Source organism: Lynx canadensis, chromosome X, assembly GCF_007474595.2.
Source record: "Lynx canadensis isolate LIC74 chromosome X, mLynCan4.pri.v2, whole genome shotgun sequence".
Taxonomy (NCBI): Eukaryota; Metazoa; Chordata; class Mammalia; order Carnivora; family Felidae; genus Lynx; species Lynx canadensis.
This window is the reverse complement of record NC_044321.2, coordinates 80,698,666-80,722,581: the sequence shown is the minus strand read 5'-3', so window position 1 is coordinate 80,722,581 and position 23,916 is coordinate 80,698,666. Positions and strand designations below refer to the sequence as shown.

General features: G+C 38.8%; 1 protein-coding gene across 1 annotated transcript; it reads left to right on the top strand.

The window, feature by feature from the left end:
• Positions 1-21,482: 21,482 nt before the first annotated feature.
• On the top strand, positions 21,483-23,168 carry TCEAL7 (transcription elongation factor A like 7). The gene is made up of 3 exons (XM_030306555.1): positions 21,483-21,564; positions 22,180-22,251; positions 22,610-23,168. Exon 3 carries the CDS (start codon positions 22,621-22,623, stop codon positions 22,921-22,923), a length of 303 nt encoding a protein of 100 aa, XP_030162415.1. The 5' UTR covers positions 21,483-21,564; positions 22,180-22,251; positions 22,610-22,620; the 3' UTR covers positions 22,924-23,168.
• The last annotated feature ends 748 nt before the right edge of the window (positions 23,169-23,916 follow it).

The following is a 23,916-nucleotide window of genomic DNA, read 5'->3' as shown; positions in this document are numbered from 1 at the left end:
CTCTTGTAGGGCTGGTTTAGTGGTGACAAATTCCTTCAGTTTTTGTTTGTTTGGGAAGACCTTTATCTCTCCTTCTATTCTAAATGACAGACTTGCTGGATAAAGGATTCTCGGCTGCATATTTTTTCTGTCTAGCACACTGAAAATCTCGTGCCAATTCTTTCTGGCCTGCCAAGTTTCAAAAGAGAGATCCGTCAGGAGTCTTATAGGTCTCCCTTTATATGTGAGGGCACGTTTACCCCTTGCTGCTTTCAGAATTTTCTCTTTATCCTTGTATTTTGCCAGTTTCACTATGATATGTCGTGCAGAAGATCGACTCAAGTTATGTCTGAAGGGAGTTCTCTGTGCCTCTTGGATTTCAATGCCTTTTTCCTTCCCCAGTTCAGGGAAGTTCTCAGCTATTATTTCTTCAAGTACCCCTTCAGCACCTTTCCCTCTCTCTTCCTCCTCTGGGATACCAATTATGCATATATTATTTCTTTTTAGTGTATCACTTAGTTCTCTAATTTTCCCCTCATACTCCTGGATTTTTTTATCTCTTTTTTTCTCAGCTTCCTCTTTTTCCATAACTTTATCTTCTAGTTCACCTATTCTCTCCTCTGCCTCTTCAATCCGAGCCGTGGTGGTTTCCATTTTGTTATGCATTTCGTTTAACGCGTTTTTCAGCTCCTCCTGACTGCTCCTTAGTCCCTTGATCTCTGTAGCAAGAGATTCTCTGCTGTCCTGTATACTGTTTTCCAGCCCAGTGATTAATTTTATGACTATTATTCTAAATTCACTTTCTGTTATATTATTTAAATCCTTTTTGATCAGCTCATTAGCTGTTGTTATTTCCTGGAGATTCTTCTGAGGGGAATTCTTCCGCTTGGTCATTTTGGATAGTCCCTGACTTGGTGAGGACCTGCAGGGCACTTCCCCTGTGCTGTGGTGTATAACTGGAGTTGGTGGGCGGAGCCGCAGTCAGACCTGATGTCTGCTCCCAGCCTACCACTGGGGCCACAGTCAGACTGGTGTGTGCCTTCTCTTCCCCTCTCCTAAGGGCGGGATTCACTGTGGGGTGGCGTGGCCCGTCTGGGCTACTTGCACACTGCCAGGCTTGTGATGCTGGGGATCTGGCGTAGTAGCTGGGGTGGGAAGGCAAGGTGCACAGGGGCAGGAGGGGCAGGCTTAGCTCGCTTCTCCTTAGGTGATCCACTTCAGGAGGGGCCCTGTGGCAGCAGGAGGGAGTCAGATCCGCTGCCGGAGGTTTGGCTCCACAGAAGCGCAGAGTTGGGTGTTTGCGCGGAGCGAGCAAGTTCCCTGGCAGGAACTGGTTCTCTTTGGGATTTGGGCTGGGGGATGGGCGGGGGAGATGGCGCTGGCGAGCGCCTTTGTTCCCCACCAAACTGAGCTCTGTCGTCCGGGGGCTCAGCAGCTCTCCCTCCCTTTGTCCTCCAGCCTTCCTGCTTCCGAGCAGAGCTGTTAACTTATGACCTCCCAGACGCTAAGTCGCGCTTGCTGTCGGAACACAGTCCGTCAGGCCCCTCCGCTTTTGCAAGCCAGACTCGGGGGCTCTGCTTGGCCGGCAAGCCGCCCCTCCGCCGCGGCTCCCTCCCGCCAGTCCGTGGCGCGCGCACCGCCTCGCCGCCCTTCCTACCCTCTTCTGTGGGCCTCTCGTCTGCGCTTGGCTCCGGAGACTCCGTTCTGCTAATCCTCTGGAGGTTTTCTGGGTTATTTAGGCAGGTGTAGGTGGAATCTAAGTGATCAGCAGGACGCGCGGTGAGCCCTGCATCCTCCTACGCCGCCATCTTCTGGCAACCCTCCCACACCTTCTTTATCCATTCATCAGTTGCTGAACATTTAGGCTCCTTCCATAATTTGGCTATAGTTGAAAACGCTGCTATCAACATTGGGGTACATACGCCCTTATGAATCAGCACTTCTGTATCCTTTGGATAAATTCCTAGCAGTGCTGCTGCTGGGTTGTATGGTAGTTCTATTTTTAATTTTTTGAGGAAACTCCACACTGTTTTCCAGAGTTGCTGCACCAGTTTGCATTCCCACCAACAGTGCAAGAGAGTTTCCATTTTTCCACATCCTTGCCAGCATCTGTTGTTTCCTGAATTGTTCATTTTAGCCACTCTGGTGTGAGGTAGTATTTCAGTGTGGTTTTGATTTGTATTTCCCTGATGATGAGTGACGTGGAGCATTTTTTCATGTGTCTGTTGACCATCTGGATGTCTTCTTTGGAAAAGTGTCTATTCATGTTTTCTGCCCATTTCTTCACTGGATTATTTGTTTTTAGGGTGTGGAGTTTGGTAAGTTCTTTATAGATTTTGGATACTAAGCATTTATTGGATATGTCATTTGAAAATCGCTCTAACCATTCCTTTGGTTGTCTTTTAGTTTTGTTGATGGCTTCCTTTGCAGTGCAGAAGCTTTCTATATTGATGATGTCCCAATAGTTCATTTTTGTTTTAAATTCCCTTGCCTTTGGAAATGTGTCGAGTAAGAAATTATTGCGGTTGAGGTTAAAGAGATTTTTACCTGCTTTCTCTTCTAGGGTTTTGATGGTTTCCTGTCTCACATTTAGGTCTTTCATCCATTTTGAGTTTTTTTATGTATAATGAAAGAAAGTGATCTAGTTTCATTCTTTTGCATGTTGCTGTCCAGTTCTCCCAGCACTATTTGCTAAAGAGACTGTCTGTTTTCCGTTGGATACTCTTTCCTGCTTTGTCAAAGATTAGTTGGCCATACATTTGTGGGTCCAATTCTGGGGTCTCTATTCTATTCCATTGGTCTATGTGTCTGTTTTTATGCTAGTACCATACTGTCTTGATGATTACAGCTTTGTAATAGAGGCTAAAATCTGGGATTGTGATGCTTCCCGCTTTGGTTTTCTTCTTCAATACTACTTTGGCTATTCAGGGTCTTTTGTGGTTCCATACAAATTCTAGGAGTGTTTATTCTGGCTTTGAGAAGAAAGTTGGTGCAATTTTGATTAGGATTACATTGAATGTGTAGATTTCTTTGGGTAGTATTGACATTTTAACAACATTTATTCTTCCCATCCATGAGCATGGAAAGTTTTTCCATTTATTTGTGTCTTCTTCAATTTCCTTCATAAGCTTTCTACAGTTTTAAGCATGCATAACTTTTACATCCTTGGTTACATTTATTCCTAGGTATTTTATGGTTCTTGGTGCAATTGTGAATGGGATCAGTTTTTTTTTATTTATCTTTCTGTTGCTTCATTATCGGTGTATAGAAATGCAACCGATTTCTGTACATTGATTTTGTACCATGCAACTTTGGTGAATTCACATATCAGTGCTAGCAGCCTTTTTGTGGAGTCTTTTGGGTTTTCCATGTAGAGTATCATGTCATCGGAGAAAAGTGAAAGTTTGACTTTATCTTTGCCCATTTTGATGCCTTTGATTTCATTTTGTTGCCTGATTGTTGAGGATAGGATTTCTTTTTTTTTTATATATATATGAAATTTATTGACAAATTGTTTTCCATACAACACCCAGTGCTCATCCCAAAAGGTGCCCTCCTCAATACCCATCACCCACCCTCTCCTCCCTCCCACCCCCCATCAGCCCTCAGTTTGTTCTCAGTTTTTAACAGTCTCTTATGCTTTGGCTCTCTCCCACTCTAACCTCTTTTTTTTTTTCCTTCCCCTCCCCCATGGGTTCCTGTTAAGTTTCTCAGGATCCACATAAGAGTGAAACCATATGGTATCTGTCTTTCTCTGTATGGCTTACAACTGATGAATGGATAAAGAAATTGTGGTATATATATACAATGGAATACTATGTGGCAATGAGAAAAAATGAAATATGGCCTTTTGTAGCAACGTGGATGGAACTGGAGAGTGTAATGCTAAGTGAAATAAGCCATACAGAGGATAGGATTTCTAACACTATGTTAAACAACAGTGGTGAGTGGACAGCCCTGTCATGATCTCAGGGGAAAACTCTCAGTTTTTCCCCATTGAAGATGATATTAGCTGTGTACTCTGATATATGGCTTTTATGATGTTTAGGTATGTTTCTTCTATCCCCACTTTCTTGAGGGTTTTTATTAATAAATGATTCTGTATTTTGTCAAATGCTTTTTCTTCATCTATTGACAGAATCATATGGTTTTTATCCTTTCTTTTATTAATATGATGTATCACACTGATTGATTTGTGAATATTGAACCAGCCCTGCAGCCCAGGAATGAATCCCACCTGATCATGGTGAACAATTATTTTTACATGCTGTTGAGTTCGATTTGCTAGTATCTTGGTGAGAATTTTGCATCCATGTCCATACAAGGATATCGACCTATAATTCTCCTTTTTAGTGGGGTCTCTGTCTGGTTTGGGAATCAAGGTAATGCTGGCTTCATAGAATGAGTCTCAGAGTTTTCCTTCCATTTCTATTTTTTGGAACAGCTTGAGAGGGATAGGTATTAATTCTGCTTTAAATGTCTGGTAGAATTTCCCAGGGAAGCCATCTGGTCCAGGACTGTTATTTGTTCGGAGATTTTTGATAACTGATTCAATTTCTTCACTAGCTATGGGTCTGTTCAAATTTTCTTTTTCTTCCTGTTTGTGTTTTGGTAGTGTGGGGTGTCTAAGAATCAGATATTTAAAGCTGAGTTCATACCTATTCTTCTCAAACCGTTCCAAAAAATAGAAACAGAAGGAAAGCTTCCAAACTCATTCCGTGAAGCCAGCATTACCTTGCTTCTAAAACCAGACAAAGGCCCCACGAAAAAGGAGAACTCCAGGCCAATATCTGTGATTAACATGGATGCAAAAATTCTCAACAAGATACTCTCAAATCTAATTCAACAGTACATTAAAAGAATTACTTTCCATGATCAAGTGGGATTTATCCTGGGCTGCAGGGCTAGTTCAATATTTGCAAATAAATCAATGTGATACATCACATTAATAAAAGAAAGGATAAGAACTATATGACCCCGTCAACAGATGCAGAAAAAGCATTTGACAAAATACAGCATAATTTCTTAATAAAAACCATCAAGAAAGTCAGAATAGAAGAAACATACCTTACCATCATAAAAGCCATATATTAAAGCCTCACAGCTAATATCATCCATAATGGGGAAAGCTCTCAGTTTTTCAGAGATTAAGAGATCAGGAATGTGACAGGGATGTCCACTCTCACCAGTGTTGTTTAACGTAGTGTTGGAAGTCCTAGCCTCAACAATCAGACAACAAAACGAAATAAAAAGCATCCACTTTGGCAAAGAAGAAGTCAAACTATCACTCTTGAGATGATATGATACTCTATATGGAAAGCCCAAAGACTCTACCAAAAAACTGCTAGAGCTGATACACAAATTCAGCAACATCACAGGATATAAAGTCAATGTACAGAAATTGATTTGCATTTCTGTACACCAATAATGAAGCTACAGAAAGAGATATCAAGGAATTGATTCCATTTACAACTGCATAAAAAACCATAAAATATTTAGGGATAAACCTGACCAAAGTGGTAAAAGATTTGTATACTGAAAACTATAGAAAGGTTATGAAAGAAATTGAAGAAGACACAAAGAAATGGAAAAATATTCCATGCTCATGGATTGGAAGAACAAACATTGTTAAATTGTCAATACTACCCAAAGCAATCTATACATTCAATGCAATACTTATCAAAATAACACCAGCATCCTTCACAGAGCTAGAACAAATAATTCTAAAATTTGTATGGAATCACAAAAGACCCCTAATAGCCAACGTAATGCTCAGAAAGAAAACCAAAGCTGGAGACATCACAATCCCAGACTTCTTAACTTGTATTACAAAGCTGCAACCAACATGACAGTATGGTACTGGCAAAAAAAAAAAAAACCAAAAAACAAAAAAAAAAAAACCCAAACAGAAATGGACCCATAATTTTATGGCCAACTAATCTTCAACAAAAGAGGAAAGCATATCCAATGGAAAAAAGGCAGTCTTTTTAGCAAATGGTGCTGGAAAAACTTGGACAGCAACATGCAGAAGAATGAAACTGGACCACTTCCTTACACCATACACAAAAATAAGTTCAAAATGGATGAAAGACCTAAATGTGAGACAGGAAAATATCAAATCCTCCAGAAGAAAAAAGGCATCAACCTCTTTGACCTTGGCCGCAGCAACTTCTTATTTGACATGTCTCCGAAGGCAAGGAAATAAAGTAAAAAGGAAACTATTGCGACCTCACCAAGATAAAAGCTTCTGCACAGCAAAGGGAACAATCAACAAAACTAACCATCAACTGATGGAATGGCAGAAGATATTTGCAAATGACATATTGGATAAAGGGTCAGTATTGAAAATCTATAAAGAACTTTCTATCTAGCACACTGAAAATCTCGTGCCAATTCTTTCTGGCCTGCCAAGTTTCAAAAGAGAGATCAGTCACGAGTCTTATAGGTCTCCCTTTACATGTGAGGGCACGTTTACCCCTTGCTGCTTTCAGAATTTTCTCTTTATCCTTGTATTTTGCCAGTTTCACTATGATATGTCGTGCAGAAGATCGATTCAAGTTACGTCTGAAGGGAGTTCTCTGTGCCTCTTGGATTTCAATGCCTTTTTCCTCCCCAGTTCAGGGAAGTTCTCAGCTATTATTTCTTCAAGTACCCCTTCAGCACCTTTCCCTCTCTCTTCCTCCTCTGGGATACCAATTATGCATATATATTTCTTTTTAGTGTATCACTTAGTTCTCTAATTTTCCCCTCATACTCCTGGATTTTTTTATCTCTCTTTTTCTCAGCTTCCTCTTTTTCCATAACTTTATCTTCTAACCTATTCTCTCCTCTGCCTCTTCCATCCGAGCCGTGGTGGTTTGCATTTTGTTTTGCATTTCCTTTAAAGCGTTTTTCAGCTCCTTGTGACTGTTCCTTAGTCCCTTGATCTCTGTAGCAAGAGATTCTCTGCTGTCCTGTATACTGTTTTCCAGCCCAGCGATTAATTTTATGAGTATTATTCTAAATTCACTTTCTGTTATATTATTTAAATCCTTTTTCATCAGCTCATTAGCTGTTGTTATTTCCTGGAGATTCTTCTGAGGGGAATTCTTCCGCTTGGTCATTTTGGATAGTCCCTGGTGTGGTGAGGACCTGCAGGGCACTTCCCCTGTGCTGTGGTGTATAACTGGAGTTGGTGGGCGGGGCCGCAGTCAGTCCTGATGTCTGCCCCCAGCCCACCGCTGGGCCACAGTCAGACTGGTGTGTGCCTTCTCTTCCCCTCTCCTAGGGGCGGGATTCACTGTGGGGTGGCGTGGCCCGTCTGGGCTACTTGCACACTGCCAGGCTTGTGATGCTGGGGATCTGGCGTAGTAGCTGGGGTGGGAAGGCAAGGTGCACGGCGGCAGGGGGAGCAGGGCTTAGCTCGCTTCTCCTTAGGTGATCCCCTTCAGGAGGGGCCCTGTGGCAGCGGGAGGGAGAGTCAGATCTGCTGCCGGAGGTTTGGCTCCACAGAAGCACAGAGTTGGGTGTTTGCGCGGAGTGAGCAATTTCCCTGGCCGGAACCGGTTCCCTTTGGGATTTGGCTGGGGGATGGGCGGGGGAGATGGCGCTGGCGAGCGCCTTTGTTCCCCGCCAAACTGAGCTCTGTCGTCCGGGGGCTCCGCAGCTCACCCTCCCTTTGTCCTCCAGCCTTCCCGCTTTCCGAGCAGAGCTGTTAACTTATGACCTCCCAGAAGCTAAGTCGCGCTTGCTGTCGGAACACAGTCCGTCAGGCCCCTCCGCTTTTGCAAGCCAGACTCGGGGGCTCTGCTTGGCTGGCGAGCCGCCCCTCTGCCCCAGCTCCCTCCCGCCAGTCCGTGGCGCGCGCACCGCCTCGCCGCCCTTCCTAACCCTCTTCCGTGGGCCTCTCGTCTGCGCTTGGGTCCGGTGACTCCGTTCTGCTAATCCTCTGGCGGTTTCTGGGGTTATTTAGGCAGGTGTAGGTGGAATCTAAGTGATCAGGCAGGACGCGCGGTGAGCCCAGCGTCCTCCTACGCCGCCCATCTTCCTCCTCCCTATAAGAACCTTTCTAAACTCAACACCCAAAAAACAAATTAATCCAGTGGAGAAATGGGCAGAAGTCATGAATAGACACTTCTCCAAAGAAGAGAATTGGCAACAGACACATGAAAAGATGCTCAACATTGCTCGTCATCAGGAAAGTACAAATCAAAAAGACAATGAAAACACCTCTCAGAGTGGTTAAAATTAACAATTCAGGAAACAACACATGTTGGGAAGATGTGAATGGGGGACACTTTTGCATTGTTGGTGGGAATGCAAACGGATACAGTCACTGATGAAAACAGGTGATTGGATCAGATGGACTTGACAGATATATTTAGAACTCTGCATCCCAAAGCAACAGAATATACTTTCTTCTCGAGTGCACATGGAACATTCTCCAAGATAGATCATATACTGGTCACAAACAGCCCTTCATAAGTTCACAAGAATGAAATTATACCATGCATACTTTTCAGACCACAATGCTATGAAGCTTGAAATCAACCACAGGAAAAAGTCTGGAAAACCTCCAAAACATGGAGGTTAAAGAACACCCTTACTAACGAATGAGTGGTCAACCAGGCAATTAAAGAAGAAATTAAAAAATATATGGAAACAAACGAAAATGAAAATACAACAATCCAAACGCTTTGGGACGCAGGGAAGGCAGTCCTGAGAGGAAAATACATTGCAATCCAGGCCTATCTCAAGAAACAAGAAACATCCCAGATACAAAATCTAACAGCACACCTAAAGGAAATAGAAGCAGAACAGCAAAGGCAGCCTAACCCAGCAGAAGAAGAGAAATAATAAAGATCAGAGCAGAAATAAACAATATAGAATCTAAAAAAACTGTAGAGCAGATCAACGAAACCAAGAGTTGGTTTTTTGAAAAAAATAAACAAAATGACAAACCTCTAGCCAGGCTTCTCAAAAAGAAAAGGGAGATGACCCAAATAGATGAAATCATGAATGAAAATGGAATTATTACAACCAATCCCTCAGAGATACTAATGAAAACAGTGTGGAGGTTCCTCAAAAAATTAAAAATACAATTATCCTATGCCCCAGCAATTGCACTGCTAAGAATTTATCCAAAGGATACAAAAATGCTGATTTCAAAGGACACATACCCCCAATGTTTATAGCAATGCTACCAACAATAGCCAAGTTATGGAAAGAGCCCAAATGTCCATTGTCTGATGAATGGATAAAGAAGATGTGGTACACACACACACACACACACACACACAATGGAATACTACTTGGCGATGAAAAAAATTAAATCTTCCTGTTTGCAGCAATGTGGATGGAACTGGAAGGTATTATGCTAAGTGAAATATGTCAGCCAGAGAAAGACAGATATCACACGATTTCACTCATATGTGGAATTTGATAAACTTAACAGATGATCATAAAGGAAGGGAAGAAAAAATAAGATAAAAAAGAGAGAGGGAGACAAACCACAAGAGACTCTTAAATACAGAGAACCAACTGAGGATTGATGGGGGTGGGGGGCTGGGGGGCAGGTTAAATGGGTGATGGTAATTAAGGAGGGTACTTGTTAGGATGAGCACTGGGTATTATGTGTAAGTGACATATCACCTGATTCTATGCCTGAAGCCAAGACTACACTGTATGCTAACTTAGGAATAAAAAAACAAATAATAAAAAAAAACAAAATTAAATGTAAAGATGATAAAAATAATAAAATAAAAATGCTTTTAAATCCCCAAAATGCTCTTGTATATAACCACATGTATGTCATTTCCTGCATACCTCCTTCTTCTATGTAGAGGTGCACTCCAGCAGGTGTCATTTTTCTTCCATGTCAGGAACTCATTTAATATTTCTTTCAGTAAAAGTCATAATGGCAAATACATTGACCTTTTGTTTGTTAGGAAAAGCCTTTATTCATCTTGAATTTTGAAGGATATTTTCAGTGGGTAAAAAATTCTCAGTGAACATTTTTTTTCTTTCAGTCCTTAAAAGATGTCATTCCATTGTCTTTTTTTCTTATAAATTCAGATGCTGTGTGGAGTCATTCTTAGATTTATACCTTTGTTTATAACATAACCTTTTTCTGTCACTGCTATTTCAGATTTTCTCTTAGTAACTGCTTTTCAGGACTTTGATTATGATATCTCTGATGTGGCATTCCTTTTTTAATGAAGATATAGTGAAATATTATGTTAGTTCCAAATGTGCAACATAATGATTTGATATTGGTATATATTGCAAAATAATACCACAATAAGTCTAGTTAACATTCATCAACACATATAGTTACAATTTTTTCTTTGTTATGCCCATTTTTTCCCTCCAACAACTTCCAACAAGTACGGGTGAATCATCTTACTCACAAAGTGCTAAAACCTCACTCACCAGCTCAGGGGAAACCGACCAATGAGGACAGGATACAATTCTTTTTTTCCTTTGGATGAGAACTTTTAAGATCTACTCTCTTAGTAACTTTAAAATATACAATACAGGGGCAGCTGGGTGGCTCAGTTGGTTAAGTGACCGACTTCAGGTCAGGTCATGATCTCACAATTTGAGAGTTCAGGCCCCGCATAGGGCTCTGTGCTGACAGCTCAGATCCTGGAGCCTTCTTGGGATTCTATGTCTCTCTCTCTCTCTCTCTCTCTCTCTCTCTGCCCCATCCCTGCATGCACTCTGTCTCTGTCTCTCAAAAATGAATAAAAATTAATTGTTTTAAAATATACAATACAGTGTTTTTCCATTTTAATAACTTATTTTATTTAACCCCATATATACAATATATGATCATTTCAACATATAATCAAAGTAGGAATGAGATGTTTACATTCTTTTTTCCTACAATAAAGTATTTATAATTATTCTTTAAATTTTATTTATTTATTTGAGAGACAGAACACAATTGGAGAATAGGCAGAGAGAGAGGGAGATATGGTCCCAAGCAGGCCTTGTGCTGTCAGTGCAAAGCCCAACATAGGGCTCCATCCCACAAACCATGAGATCATGACCTGAGTCAAAATCAAGAGTCAGAGACTGAGCCACCCATGTGCCCCAGTTAATATTTTTTAAAGTTTATTTATTTATTCTGAGAGGGGGTGAAGGCCTCTAGGAGAGGGAAAGAGAGAAAATCCCAAACAGGCTCCGCAGAGTCAGCAGAGTTTAATGCAGGGCTCAATCTCACAACTGTGAGATCAAGACCTGAGCCGAAATCAAGAGTCTGATTCTTAATGGACTGAACCACCTAGGCACCCCTACAGTAGAGTATTATTAACTATAGTCACCATGCTGTACATTATATCCCTAGTACTTATTTATTTTATCACTGGAAGTTTGTACCTTTTTACCACCTTCACCCATTTTGCTCACACCCCAACCACTGCATCTGGAAACCATCAATCTGTTCTCTGTATCTATGAGTTTGGTGTGTGTGTGTGTGTGGTGTTTTTAATATTCCACTATAAGTAAGATCATACAGTATTTGCCTTTCTCTAACTTATTTCACATAGCATAATGCCTTTAAGGTCCATCCATGTTGTCACAAATGGCAGGATTTCATTATTCTTTTATAGCTGAATATATTCCATTGTGTATATATGCCACATTTTCTTTATTGATTCATCCATCAATGGACACTTAGTTTGTTTTTATGGCTTGGCTACTGTAAATAATGCTGCAATGAACATGGGAGTGATGTCACATTCTTTTTGTTTATCCTGCTGGAAGTTTATTGTGCTTCTTGGGTCTGTGATTTTGTAATATTCAAAAAATTTAGAAATATATCAGGGGCACCTGGGTGGCTCAGTCGGTTAAGGCTCTGACTTCAGCTCAGGTAATGATTTTACATTTTTTGGTTTTGAGCCCTACATCGGGCTCTCTGTTGTCAGTGCAGAGCCTGCTTTGGACCCTCTGTCCCCTCTTTCTCTGCCCCCCCCACTTATTCTCTCAAAAATAAACATTTTGAAAAATAGAAATATTTATCTATTATATCTTTCAATATATTTTTGTGTCACACTATCTTCTTTGTCTGAGTCATATTGCCAGTTATACTGCTTTATATTGATCCACAGGTCACTGAGGCTTTCTTCATTTTTAAAAATGTTTATTTATTTTTGAGAGAGAGAGAGAGTGGTGTGTGTGAGCAGGGGAGGTGCAGAGAGAGAGGACAGTGGATCCAAAGCAGGCTCCACACTAACAGCAGAAAGCCTGATGTGGGTCTAGAACTCAGGAACAGCAAGATTATGACCTGAGTGATGTGTGATGCTCAACTGACTGAGCCACCCAGGCACCCCTCTCTTCATTTATTTTTACTGTGATGCAGTTTCCTAGTTTCTATTATCATGTGTTCATTCACATTTTTAAATAAAAAGTTTATTGGGATACAATTCATAAATCATTTAATTCTGCAATTTAAACTGTATAAGTCAATGTTTTTTTAGTATGTGAACAGAATAGTGCAGCTATTACTACAATCAATGTTAGAACATTTTAATTACCTCTAAAGGAAGCCTACTTGAAGTAATTCCATATTGTCCCCATACTCCCAAGCCTACACAACCACTAATCTAATTTCTATCTCTGTAGATTTGTCTATTCTGAACACTTCATACAAATGGAATCAGGCAAAATGTGATCTTTTCTGACAGTCTTATTTCATGTACTATTGTTTTCAAGGTTCATTCATGTTGTAGCCTATATTAGTACTTAATGTATTTTATTGGCAAATAATATTCTAGCGTATCAATCTACCACATTGTAATTATCCATTCATTAGTTGATGAACATTTGAGCTGTTTCCAAGTTTTGCCTATTTTGAATAAAGGTATTTATAAGTATTCATGCACAAATTTTTATGTGGACATATGTTTTCATTTCTCTGTGTACATACCTAGGAGTGAAATTGCTGGATCATATACTAATTCTATATTTAACTTTTTGAGGAACTGCCAAAATGTCTTCCAAAACAGTTGCACCATTTTATATTCCCATCAGCAATGCATTAGTCTCAAATTTTCCACATCCTCATCAACATTGGTAATTATCATTTTAGTATAGTTATCCTAATGGGTATAAAGTGATATTTTATTGTGGTTTTGATTTGCATTTGCCTAATGGTTATAGTGATGTTGAACATCATTTCACGTGTTGTCAGCCATATTTTTACCTTTTTGCTTATATGTCTATTCAGATCATTTGCTCATTTTTAATTAGGTTGTCTTACATTACCCAGTATAATAGCTTTTATATGTTAGCTACAAGCTCCTTGTTCGATATATGATTTAGAATTTTTTTCATATTCTGTTAAGTATGTTTTCATTTTCTTGATGATATCCTCTGAGGCATAAAAGTTTTAAATTTTGAAGATATCTGATTATCTTTTATTTTTGTATGTGTGTACTTTGGGTGTCATGTCTAAGAAACCATATCTAATCCAAGGTCACAAAGACTTATGCTTATGTTCTCTTCTAAGGGTTTTATGGTTTTTTCTTACATTTAGGTCTGTGATTCATTTTGAGTAATTTTCGTGTATGGTGAGAGGAGTTCAGCTTTATTCTCATGCATGTGGTTATCCTGGTCTCTCAGTACCCTTTGTTGAAAATTTGGTCTTTCCCCCATCAAATTATCTTGGTGCCATTCTAAAAAATCAAATGACAATGGAATATGGGTTTATTTCTGGAGTTTCAGTTGTATTCCATTGACTTGTATGTCTATCCTTTCCCTGTACTACACTGTTTTGATGATTATAGCCTTATAGTAAGATTTGAAATCAGGAAGTGTAATTCCTTCATCTTTATTCTTCTTTGACAAGACCGTGTTGGTTATTCTACATTCCTTGAAATTCCATATGTATTTGACAATCTACTGTTTCATTTCTTCAAAAAAGGTCGTTAAACTTTTGAAAGGGATTGCATTGAATCTGTAGATCTCTTTGAGGAGTATTGCCATTTTAACAACTTAAGTCCTGGGGAGCCTGGGTGGCTCAGTCAGTTAAGCAACTGACTTGATTGTAGCTCAGGTCATGAACTCACATTTATGGGTTTGAGCCCCACATGGATTCTTGGGATTCCTCTCTCTCTCTGCCCTCCCCAGTTTGCATGCACACTCTCTATCTCAAAATAAATAAATAAACTTTAAAAATTTCTAAGTCCTTAATTCATGAATATGGAATGTCTTTCATTTATTTAGGTATTTATTTTGTTTCAAAAATCTTTGTAATTTTCAGAGCATAAGTTTTGCACTTTTTAAAAAATGTCTTCCTAAGTTTTTTATTCTTTTCTTTTGAAGTTATTTTTTATATTATGAATAGAATTATTTCCATAATTTCCTTTTCAGATTGTTCATCATAGGTGTTTATAAACACTACTGGTTTTGTGTGTTGATTTCATACTCTGAAGTTTTGAATTCATTTATTAGTTCTGGTAACCTTCATTGGATTGTTTAGGATTTTCTATGTATAAGATCATGTTGCCTGCAAATAGAGACAGATTTACTTTTCCCTTTCCAATCTGGATCCTTTGGATTTCATGTTCTTGCCTAGTTGCCCTATCAGAAACCTCCAGTGAAATGCTGACTAGAGGTGGTGAAAGCATATATCTTTGTCTTGTTCCTGATCTTAGGGTAAAAGCATCCAATCTTTCACCACTAACTATAATGTTAGCTGTGGGTTTTTTATATGTCCATCAGGTTGAGGATGTTTCCTCTATTCCTAGATTTTTAGAGTTTTCTTTGCTATTATGAAGGGCTGTTGTATTTTTTAAAAATTTTGTTTAGTTCACTGAAATGAAATGGTGATATGGTGCTTGTTTCTTTTTTTTTTTAATTCTATTAATATGGTGTATACATATTGAGTTTCCTGAGATTAACTCTGTTTGGTTGTGGCACATAATTGTTTATATTTGTTGCTAAATTCAGCTTGTTAGTATTTTATTGAGTGTATTTTCATCTATATCATAAGAGTTGATCTGTAGTTTTCTTGTGATGTCTCTTTCTAATTTGGGGATCAGGGTGATATTGGCCACCTAGAATGAGATGGGAAATGTCCTCTTCTTTTTTACTTTTTGGAAGAAGTGGTATTATTTTTAAGTGTTTGGTAAATTCACTGGTAAGGTCATCTGAGGTTGTTTTTCTTTGCTTATTGGGAAATTTTAAATTATTACTTCAATTTATTTGCTTGTTATCAATCTATTCAAGTTTTCTAGTTCTTCTTAGGTTTGTTTTGGTAGTTTGTGTCTTTCTAGGAATTTGATCATTTCATCTGATTTGTTTAATTAACAGGCATGCAGATGTTTATAGCATTCTCTTACAATCTTTTCTTTTTTTTTTTTTTTAAAGTTTTTTTTTTTTTTTTTTTTTTTTTTTTTGGGGACAGAGAGAGACAGAGCATGAAGGGGGAGGGGCAGAGAGAGAGGGAGACACAGAATCGGAAGCAGGCTCCAGGCTCTGAGCCATCAGCCCAGAGCCTGACGCGGGGCTCGAACTCACGGACCGCGAGATCGTGACCTGGCTGAAGTCGGACGCTTAACCGACTGCGCCACCCAGGCCCCTCTTACAATCTTTTCTAAAATTTCTGTAAAGGCAGTAGCAGTGGCTGCTCTTTCATTCCTGATTTTAGTATTTAGAATCTTCTCTCTTTTTTTTCTTAATGAGTCTAAAAGTCTGTCAATTTTGTTGTCCTTTTTCAATAAACAATTTTCGGTTTTGTTGAATTTCTCTAAATTTTTCTCTTATGTATTTCATTAATTTCTGTTCTAATCCTTATTATCTCCTCCTTCTAGTTCCTTTGGGTTTACTACACTCTTGTTTTTTCTCATTTCATAAGGTGGAAGACTACTGTTTTGAGATCTTTCTTTTTTTCAATGTATTTACTTGCAAATATAAATTTCACTTTAAGCACTACTTTACATAAATCCTGTAAGTTGTGGGTATGAGTGTGTTAATTTTATTTATGTCAAAGTATTTCCTAATTTCCTTGTGACTTCTTATGACATTCATTATTTCAAGTTGTGTTGTTTAATTTCTACATTTTTTTTTATTTTAGAAAGAGAGAGAGAAGGTGTGAGCAGGGGAGAGGGGCAGAGGGAGAGAAGAGAGAGGAGAGAGGAGGAGAGAGGCTCCATACTCAGTGAGTATCTCAATGTGGGGTGTGATCTCACAACCCTGGGATCATGACCTGACCCGAAATCAAGAATCAGATGCTCAACCAATTGAGCCATAAAGGCACCCTATTTCTGCATATTTTCAATTTACCAAACTTCTTTCCACTATTAATTTCTAATTTTACTCCATTGTGATCACAAACTGTACTTTGTATAGTGTTAACCTTTTAAAAATTTTATTAAGGTGTTTTAATTGCTTAGCATGTGGCATATATGTAATTAGGTCCAGGTGGTACGTTTCATCTTATTTAACTTTTGTCTACTTATTTTATTATTGAAAGTAGTATATTGAAATTTCTTACTATTGTTGTCTATTTATCACTTAAATTGGTCAGTTTTTGACTCATGCATGTATTTTTGAGGGTCTCTTATTAAGTGCATATACATTTATAATTGATATATCTTCCTGATGGATTTATTTCTTTATCATTATAAAATCTAATTTTGGAAATGTTTTGTTTTAAAGCTAGTTGTGTGATATTAGTATAGTCACCCCAGTTTTCTTGTGGTTGCTGTTTGCATGATTTTTCCATTCTTTTACTTTTAACTTATTTGTCCCTTGAGTATAAATTTCTTCTGTAGACAGAATTTTGATGAATATTGCTTTTTATTTATTTTTTAAAGTTATTTCTTTTGAGAGCGTTCACAGGAGGGGCAGAGAGAGAAAGAGAGAAAGAGAATCCTAAGCAGGTTCTGCACTATTAGTGCAGAGCCTGAGGCAGGGCTTGAACTCAAGAACCATGAGATCATGACCTGAGCCAAAATCAAGAATGAGTTGCTTAATCTACTGCACCACCCAAGCACCCCATGAATGTTGTTTTTATACCCAGTTTTACAATCTCTATCCTAGATTGGATTGTTTACTCTATTTACATTTAATGTTATTATTGATAGATAGAATTGTATTTACATCTGCCACATTCCTTTTTTTTTATATACATCTCAAGTCTTTTTGTTATTTTTCCTACTTTACAGCTTCCTTTTTCATTAAGTTAAAATTTTTAGTGTAACATTTTATTCCTTTGATATTTCACTATAGATTTTTATTTATTTTCTTAGTGGTTACTGTAGGTGCTATTATATACTCTTATCAAAATTTACTTCACATTTATGTTAACTTAATTCCAATGTAATACAGATATGTTACTTCACTATAACTCTATTCCTTCTTTTTTTTGTACAATTATTGTTATACATCTTACACCTGTATATGTTAGGAAACCAAAAATGTATAGTTATAATTATTACTTAATATAATTTTATGCCTACTATGTAAATGAGACGGAAAGAAAGGTGAACAAGTATGTCTGTAGAGTTTGCTATAGTGACATTCTTATTTTCCATTTCTTGTTGTCTTCAACTGTTCCTGTGGTTCAAGTTACCACATGGTATTGTTACTTAACTTAATACAAGTGTCCTCTTACCTGCGTCATTTGTACTATTATTGTCAAATATACTACATTTCTATATGTAAATAAGACCAACAATAAAATCACTCAAGATTACTTTATACAATCACTTTAAAAGTCAGTTAAGATTTTTGAGAAGGGGAAGAAATGTGTTTTTATATAGTATTTTATAATAATATAATTACTTTTACTGGTACTCTTTGCTTTTTGTGTGGATTTAAATTGCTGCCTGGACTAATTTGCTGTCAACTTGAAGGACTCTTTTTCATACTTCTTGTAAGGTGTATTTACAAGCAATGAATTCTCTCAGGTTTTGTTTCTCGGGAATGTCTTATTTCACTTTTATTATTTTTTCATAAGATAAATATTACACAACATAATTCGCCATTCTAACCATTTTAAATTGTAGAATTCATTATCTTTTATTACATTCACAGTGTTGTGCAGGTATCTATACTATCTAACTCCAGAATATTTCCATCATCCCAGAAGAAAACCCCAAGCCTTTTAAGCATTTCTTCATTCATTGTTCCTAGTCCCTAGAAACGATTAATTTTCTTTCTGCCTCTATGAGTTTGCCTATTATGGATATTTTATATAAATGTAATAGTATAATATGTGGCCTTTTGTGCTTGGCTTGTAACTCATTTACTATTCTTTGCCCAGCCTCATGAAGCTCCACTTTATGTATGTGCAACTCAATGTACAGCAACAGACTCAAGGAAAACTCTAAAAAAAATTTGGAGAATGATTTTTTGCACTAATCCCTCATTTCTGGTATTCTTCCCCACAAATTTCAGCCGCTTTCACCTCCCAGAATTTCAACTCTTTCTTGTCAACCAACTCAGGAACCTGTGCCACCATCCATAAGGTATCTTTCATCAAAACCCAAAGCAATCTTACAGCTCACCCTGATTGCTTTGCTTCTCTCAGGACCACACCATTTGTGCTGCCAGTTGTCCAGAGTATGAAAACAATTGTAGTTGTTTGATATATTTGCCCAGTTATGTGGTTCTTCAAGATAGGAGGATATGCCAATTCCAGTCTGCCCTAATTTTTGCCATTTGGTTTATTTTAGCATATTTGTACAATTCTAGAACAGGTTGCTTATAGATTCCCTTCATCCATGTGAAGTCCTATTGGAAAAGGAACCAGCAAGTCACCCATTGTACTTAACCCACAGTAAAATTCACCATGCTTGGCGCAAGCAAAGGTAGGAGTACAATGTATCTCTGTCTTCACCTTGCTATCTCTTTTGGATCAACCAGATAAGCTGTGATCTAACCGAGGATTGTACACCAGTATTCCCTTTTCACAGACCTCTGTCTTTATGTGATCCTTTTAGAAATACCACCTCCACTTGGTTTAAAAGAGGGAATAATCTATGTTCTTTCTTTCATCCATGAAAAAGTTATAGAATTGACTTGCACCATGTGCCAACCTTGGAGTCAGAGCATCTTACTTAAAATTCTATATCCGTTATTTATTGTGTGACTTTGGGCAAGCAATTTAATCTCTGTACTTCTTAGTTTCCTATTAATAGTATTATAAATATTAATTTATAATAAGCATATGTAAAATGCTTACAAGAATTGCTGGTACATAAGTATTATGTAAGTGTGAAGTATCATTGGTGGCATTGTTATAATGAACAACACCGACCTCTCCACAAAGTCAATGGCTTCCACATTTTTTATATCTTACCTTTACCTGTCTCCTTGCACTGAGTTGGGGGGAGAGGGAAGGCTGGGGTGATTGTTGTGGGTAGTAGAGCTGGCTTAGAAATGCTTTTTGGCAAGCTCTTATGAAGGTATCTGGTCCTAATTGTTGGAGTTTCTTTTTATGACACATAATGCCTCTTGTCCTCACCTGTGAGTGCGATGAGTCAGTACTAAGGAAACAAGTCAATCTAACTAAATATCTTACCTTGCTTGCATTGCATGCAGTTTCATACCAGCTTTTACTTAGTAATGGAGATATATTCCATGAGATGTTCAGGAAAATTCAACTAAAGATGTTCTTATCTAGTGAGATTGTTGGTGGATAAGATAAAATAATTCAGGGTAGTGATATGATCATATCTGTTGCTTGAAATCATTATTCTATTAGAAAGTAAAAGCTGTAGGTCAAAGAGACCAGTAAATGTTGTGGATGTCCAGGAGTTTATGGCTGTTTTCATAAGGGGGTGGGCACTAGAGCCAGAGTGAGAACTGGAAGGATTCCCAAAATCCTTACGAGGTAATCATTGAGACCTGTCATTTATTGGAGCACTTGGTATTTTCAGTCATATACTAAATGGTTTATATAAATTATATCATTTAATTTTGACAACTTTATGAAGTATTAGCCTCATTTATAGATGAGGCACAAGGAAGTTTTAATATCCAAGTTTTATATTCAAGGTTATACAACAGGTAAGCAAATGCAATTAATTCAAACCCAGATCTGTTAAAAGATATGCTTCTTACAACAATGCTAAAATCTTCAGCATCTGGATCCTTCCAGCCATTTGAAAACCATGAGTCTAACCATCTGTATGAAAAGGTGTTCACAGAAGATTCAGGGACTCCCCACCCCACCAATTAATCTTATGCCTCTATCACAACTTACCATTTCTTAATAACTGTGACAATACTCCACTCTTTTAAGACCTCTTTCTTTTAAGTATTTTCTGGAACTATTAACATCTATCTTGTTTGTGGCAACTTTGTATTCATAATGAGCTAAGGTCTTCCTTAAAAAAAAAAAAAAGCTTTAAGAACCACATTCCTCTTTCTGTTGCATATATTTCAAATTAACATATTAACAACAAAGAATCTACTTAGATTTAGTGCCAAAATCCTTAGCAACCAAAAAATTCCGTGTGATAAGTGACTAATGTGGCCAGTTTCTGTCACCGCATCTAATTCTCCAGTGTGGCTGAATGAGGTCTAAGAAACAATAAATAGGATGGCAATATCTGGGACAAATGAAAAACTATTTGATTCTGAAGAAGACCTATTGAGGAAAGGTGGGATCTTTTGAATACAAGAAATAAAGAAAACTGCATAGTACAAACTGAGAGAGAGGGAATGATGTTGAGATCAAACCAGTAAAGTTTTATGACTGATTTTTGAGCTCTGGAAATCTAAGGGCAAGGTGCTGTTGGATTATGGCCTTAGTAGTTCACCTAATGAAAGGGCCTCACATGCCGAGCTCCTCAGAAGGGTAGCATCCAGCTGCCCTGTATGTTTTAAACTTCCAAAAATGTGTCTGCCTGGAGGGTCTATATTTATCTTCTGACTCAGCAGCAGAAAACAGGTGTCCTGGTTCTTTTTTCCCTCCTATCTTGACTCTTTTTCCAAATGTATTTATTGTTATTGTATTTTTGATTAATAAAAGAATACAATAAGTTGATGGAAAAAATGGAAAAGTAGGAAATTATCAGAATAAATGTAAAAAAACCGCCGTCTCAATCATTACTTTCTTTCCTAATTTACTCTACCCCCTACAATTTGGTTTTAAGAATTGAACAGAAGGTAAATGTGGCTATTAGTGACTGGTGGGGAGGTGGTCAAGGGAAAACTGCTACCTTTCTGTTGTAGTTTAGAAGAAGATGAGTAATCTCTCTCAACACAACCCTAAAAAGTAACAATGGTTAATACGACTCTAGGAAGCTGCAGCCCTTCTCTGGTAATCAGAGAAAGGCAAATTCCAACCATAGAGAGACGGGGCCACTATTGACCTCTGAAATTAGCAATGACAAAAATGAATGACAGGTCCTTGGTGTGGTGGGGAGGTGGGACATTGGTAAGTGGGTCCACTTCTGCAACACAGCTTGTGGGAGGGGAAAGTGGGGACCAGAGTTGGATGACATAATCCTCACGTGACCAGGAGCTGCCGCGAAGTCCTTATATTCACGGGCTTCTTTCTCCTCTGGGTCCAGTTCCTTACTGTCCTGTAGGCATTTGTGCTTGTGGCCAAGAGAAGGAGGACTTAAATTCCTTAAATCTCAGAAGGTTGGTTTGAGGGAACCGCTGGGACCCGTGGGCGTGGTAGTGGCTGAATCCAGTGACTGGAATAGGTCCAGGCTCGCTTTTCCTCAAACCCCTGCAAACTCGTGGGAGATTATTGTATTTTTGAAAGGACAGGGTGGGGGAATAGGTGGAAGCCTCCTGAGAAACAGCCACAGACTTAGTGATAGTTTAGAAATAATCGGCTTCTCAGATTGGTAAGCTTTCTGTTTATCCTCCTCTTTCTCCACTTCCGTTGAGGAAATGAGTTGTGACTGTTGTGTGGAGAAATGCTAGAATCCTGGGGTGGAGGCAGAAATTTAAACATAATTTGAAAATATTTTCTCCCATTGAATGCTTCCCTGAGGGCATGGGAGGGGGCGGGGGTGCCGAGGAGACAGCCGCCCTCGCAAGGACTAAGCCAGAGGTTGAGGGGTGGGGGGTGGGGACAGAGATCCAGAGGAAGGGATAAGAATAGGAGGGGAACCAGGAGGTAGGAAATTTTGGGCGACAATAGTTATGAAGATCCCGGACTCAAGATAATAACGAGTGTCTTGTCTCTGGGGCTGGTGGATCCACCGAGAGCTCCCTCCTCTCCTCCCCCTTCCTTTCTGTATGCAGGTCCACGGGTCTGCGTTCACTGACATCTGGAGGCAAGAAAAGAGGAGGAGAAACTATCCTTAATCCTCATAGGTCAGTGTCGGGGAGGCACTTAGCCCGGGGTCTCTGAGGGTGGGAGTTGGGAAGGGCAAGATCTGGGTAAAATTTGCAGCCTCACAGCTCAACTCTCGGTGCGTTCCCTTTCTCCCGCCGGTGGGAGAGGCCATTAGCCTTGTCTGCTGGGGAAATGGTGGGTTGCCGGGAGAGGGGGAAGGAGGAAGAGTGGTGGGGGGCGTGTGGGATAGGAAGGGGATGCATCTCAAACTTCAAAGGGCTGGACCTGTGTGGCCCGAGTGGGAAATTAGGCGAGTACGTTGTTCAAAGAGAAACTGACAAACCTGAATCAAAAGAAACGAGGCATTTTGCTCTATATTTTCTCCCCGGATTTAAGCTGGAAACATCATGCAAAAACCCTGTAAAGAAAATGAAGGAAAGCCCAAGTGCAGCGTGCCAAAGAGAGAGGAAGATCCCCCCTATGGAGAATTTGAACGTCAGCAAACAGAAGGGAATTTTAGGCAAAGGCTGCTTCAGTCTCTCGAGGAATTTAAAGAGGACATAGATTATAGGCATTTTAAGGATGAAGAAATGACAAGGGCGGGAGATGAGGTGGAAAGGTGTTTGGAAGAGATAAGGGGTCTGAGAAAGAAATTTAGGGCTCTGCAATCTAACCATAGGCATTCTCGGGACCGTCCTTATCCCATTTAATGCATTTCTCTGCTGAATTCAATTATTTTATGTTACTAATATTACCACCATTGGTTTCTTTTTGTCTGCATGTTCTTGCTAAATATTGCTACCATTTTACTCCTATCCTTCAATGTTCCTTTGATTTACATATGACTCCTGCTTCCAACATCTCATCTTTTGACCCAATTTCACTCATTTAATAAGGATGTTTCATTCATATGCATGGGAAGATGCTCACTGTATACTGTAAAGTGAAAATAATAAGTTGCCAAACAGTGTGTGTATGTGTATATATACACACATATATATACACATGCACACTTTATATGTACATTTATATATGACATAACGCAAAAGAAAAAGTTAGAATTATTATACACTGAAAGTTTAACAGTGAATTTCTGCGTGATATGTATTTTATTTCTTTTTTGCTTATCTGCGTCTTCTCATTTTCCAAAAAAAATGAATATATGTGCATATGTGCGTGTATTATTTGTGTCACAAAGAACTAAAATAAACAGACACAATAAAAACTTGTCAATCACCTTTGAAGGGCAGTAAAACACTTAATAATCTCTTGATAAGAACTATAAAAAGAAATATAAACTTCAAATTACCTTTGGATCTCTTAGCCAGAGGAATAAAACTGGCAATCATTACAGATATACTAGCTTAGACTCAGTCTTTTCATGGGGAAAATATTTGCTTCACAGAGCTGCTGTAAGGAAGAAATGAGGCAACTCTGAGCTGGGCCAGGTGGACTCATTCCCACCTGTGCATACAGAACCCCAACCCACTACAGAACATCAGTTATTGGAGGGAGGTCCCTGGCATGACTTACCTGTGCTCAGGAACAAGTTCACTAGTAGGCAGGGCATTGGGGGCTTCCATGCCAGTTATCTGCTGTTGAACCCCACTCCTCCCCTGGGTTCTGCCATGCCTGGTGGGCACTGCTACCTCTTCTGCTGGGTCCTTTACTCTCTGCTGGCCCTCACTGCTCCTGACACATTG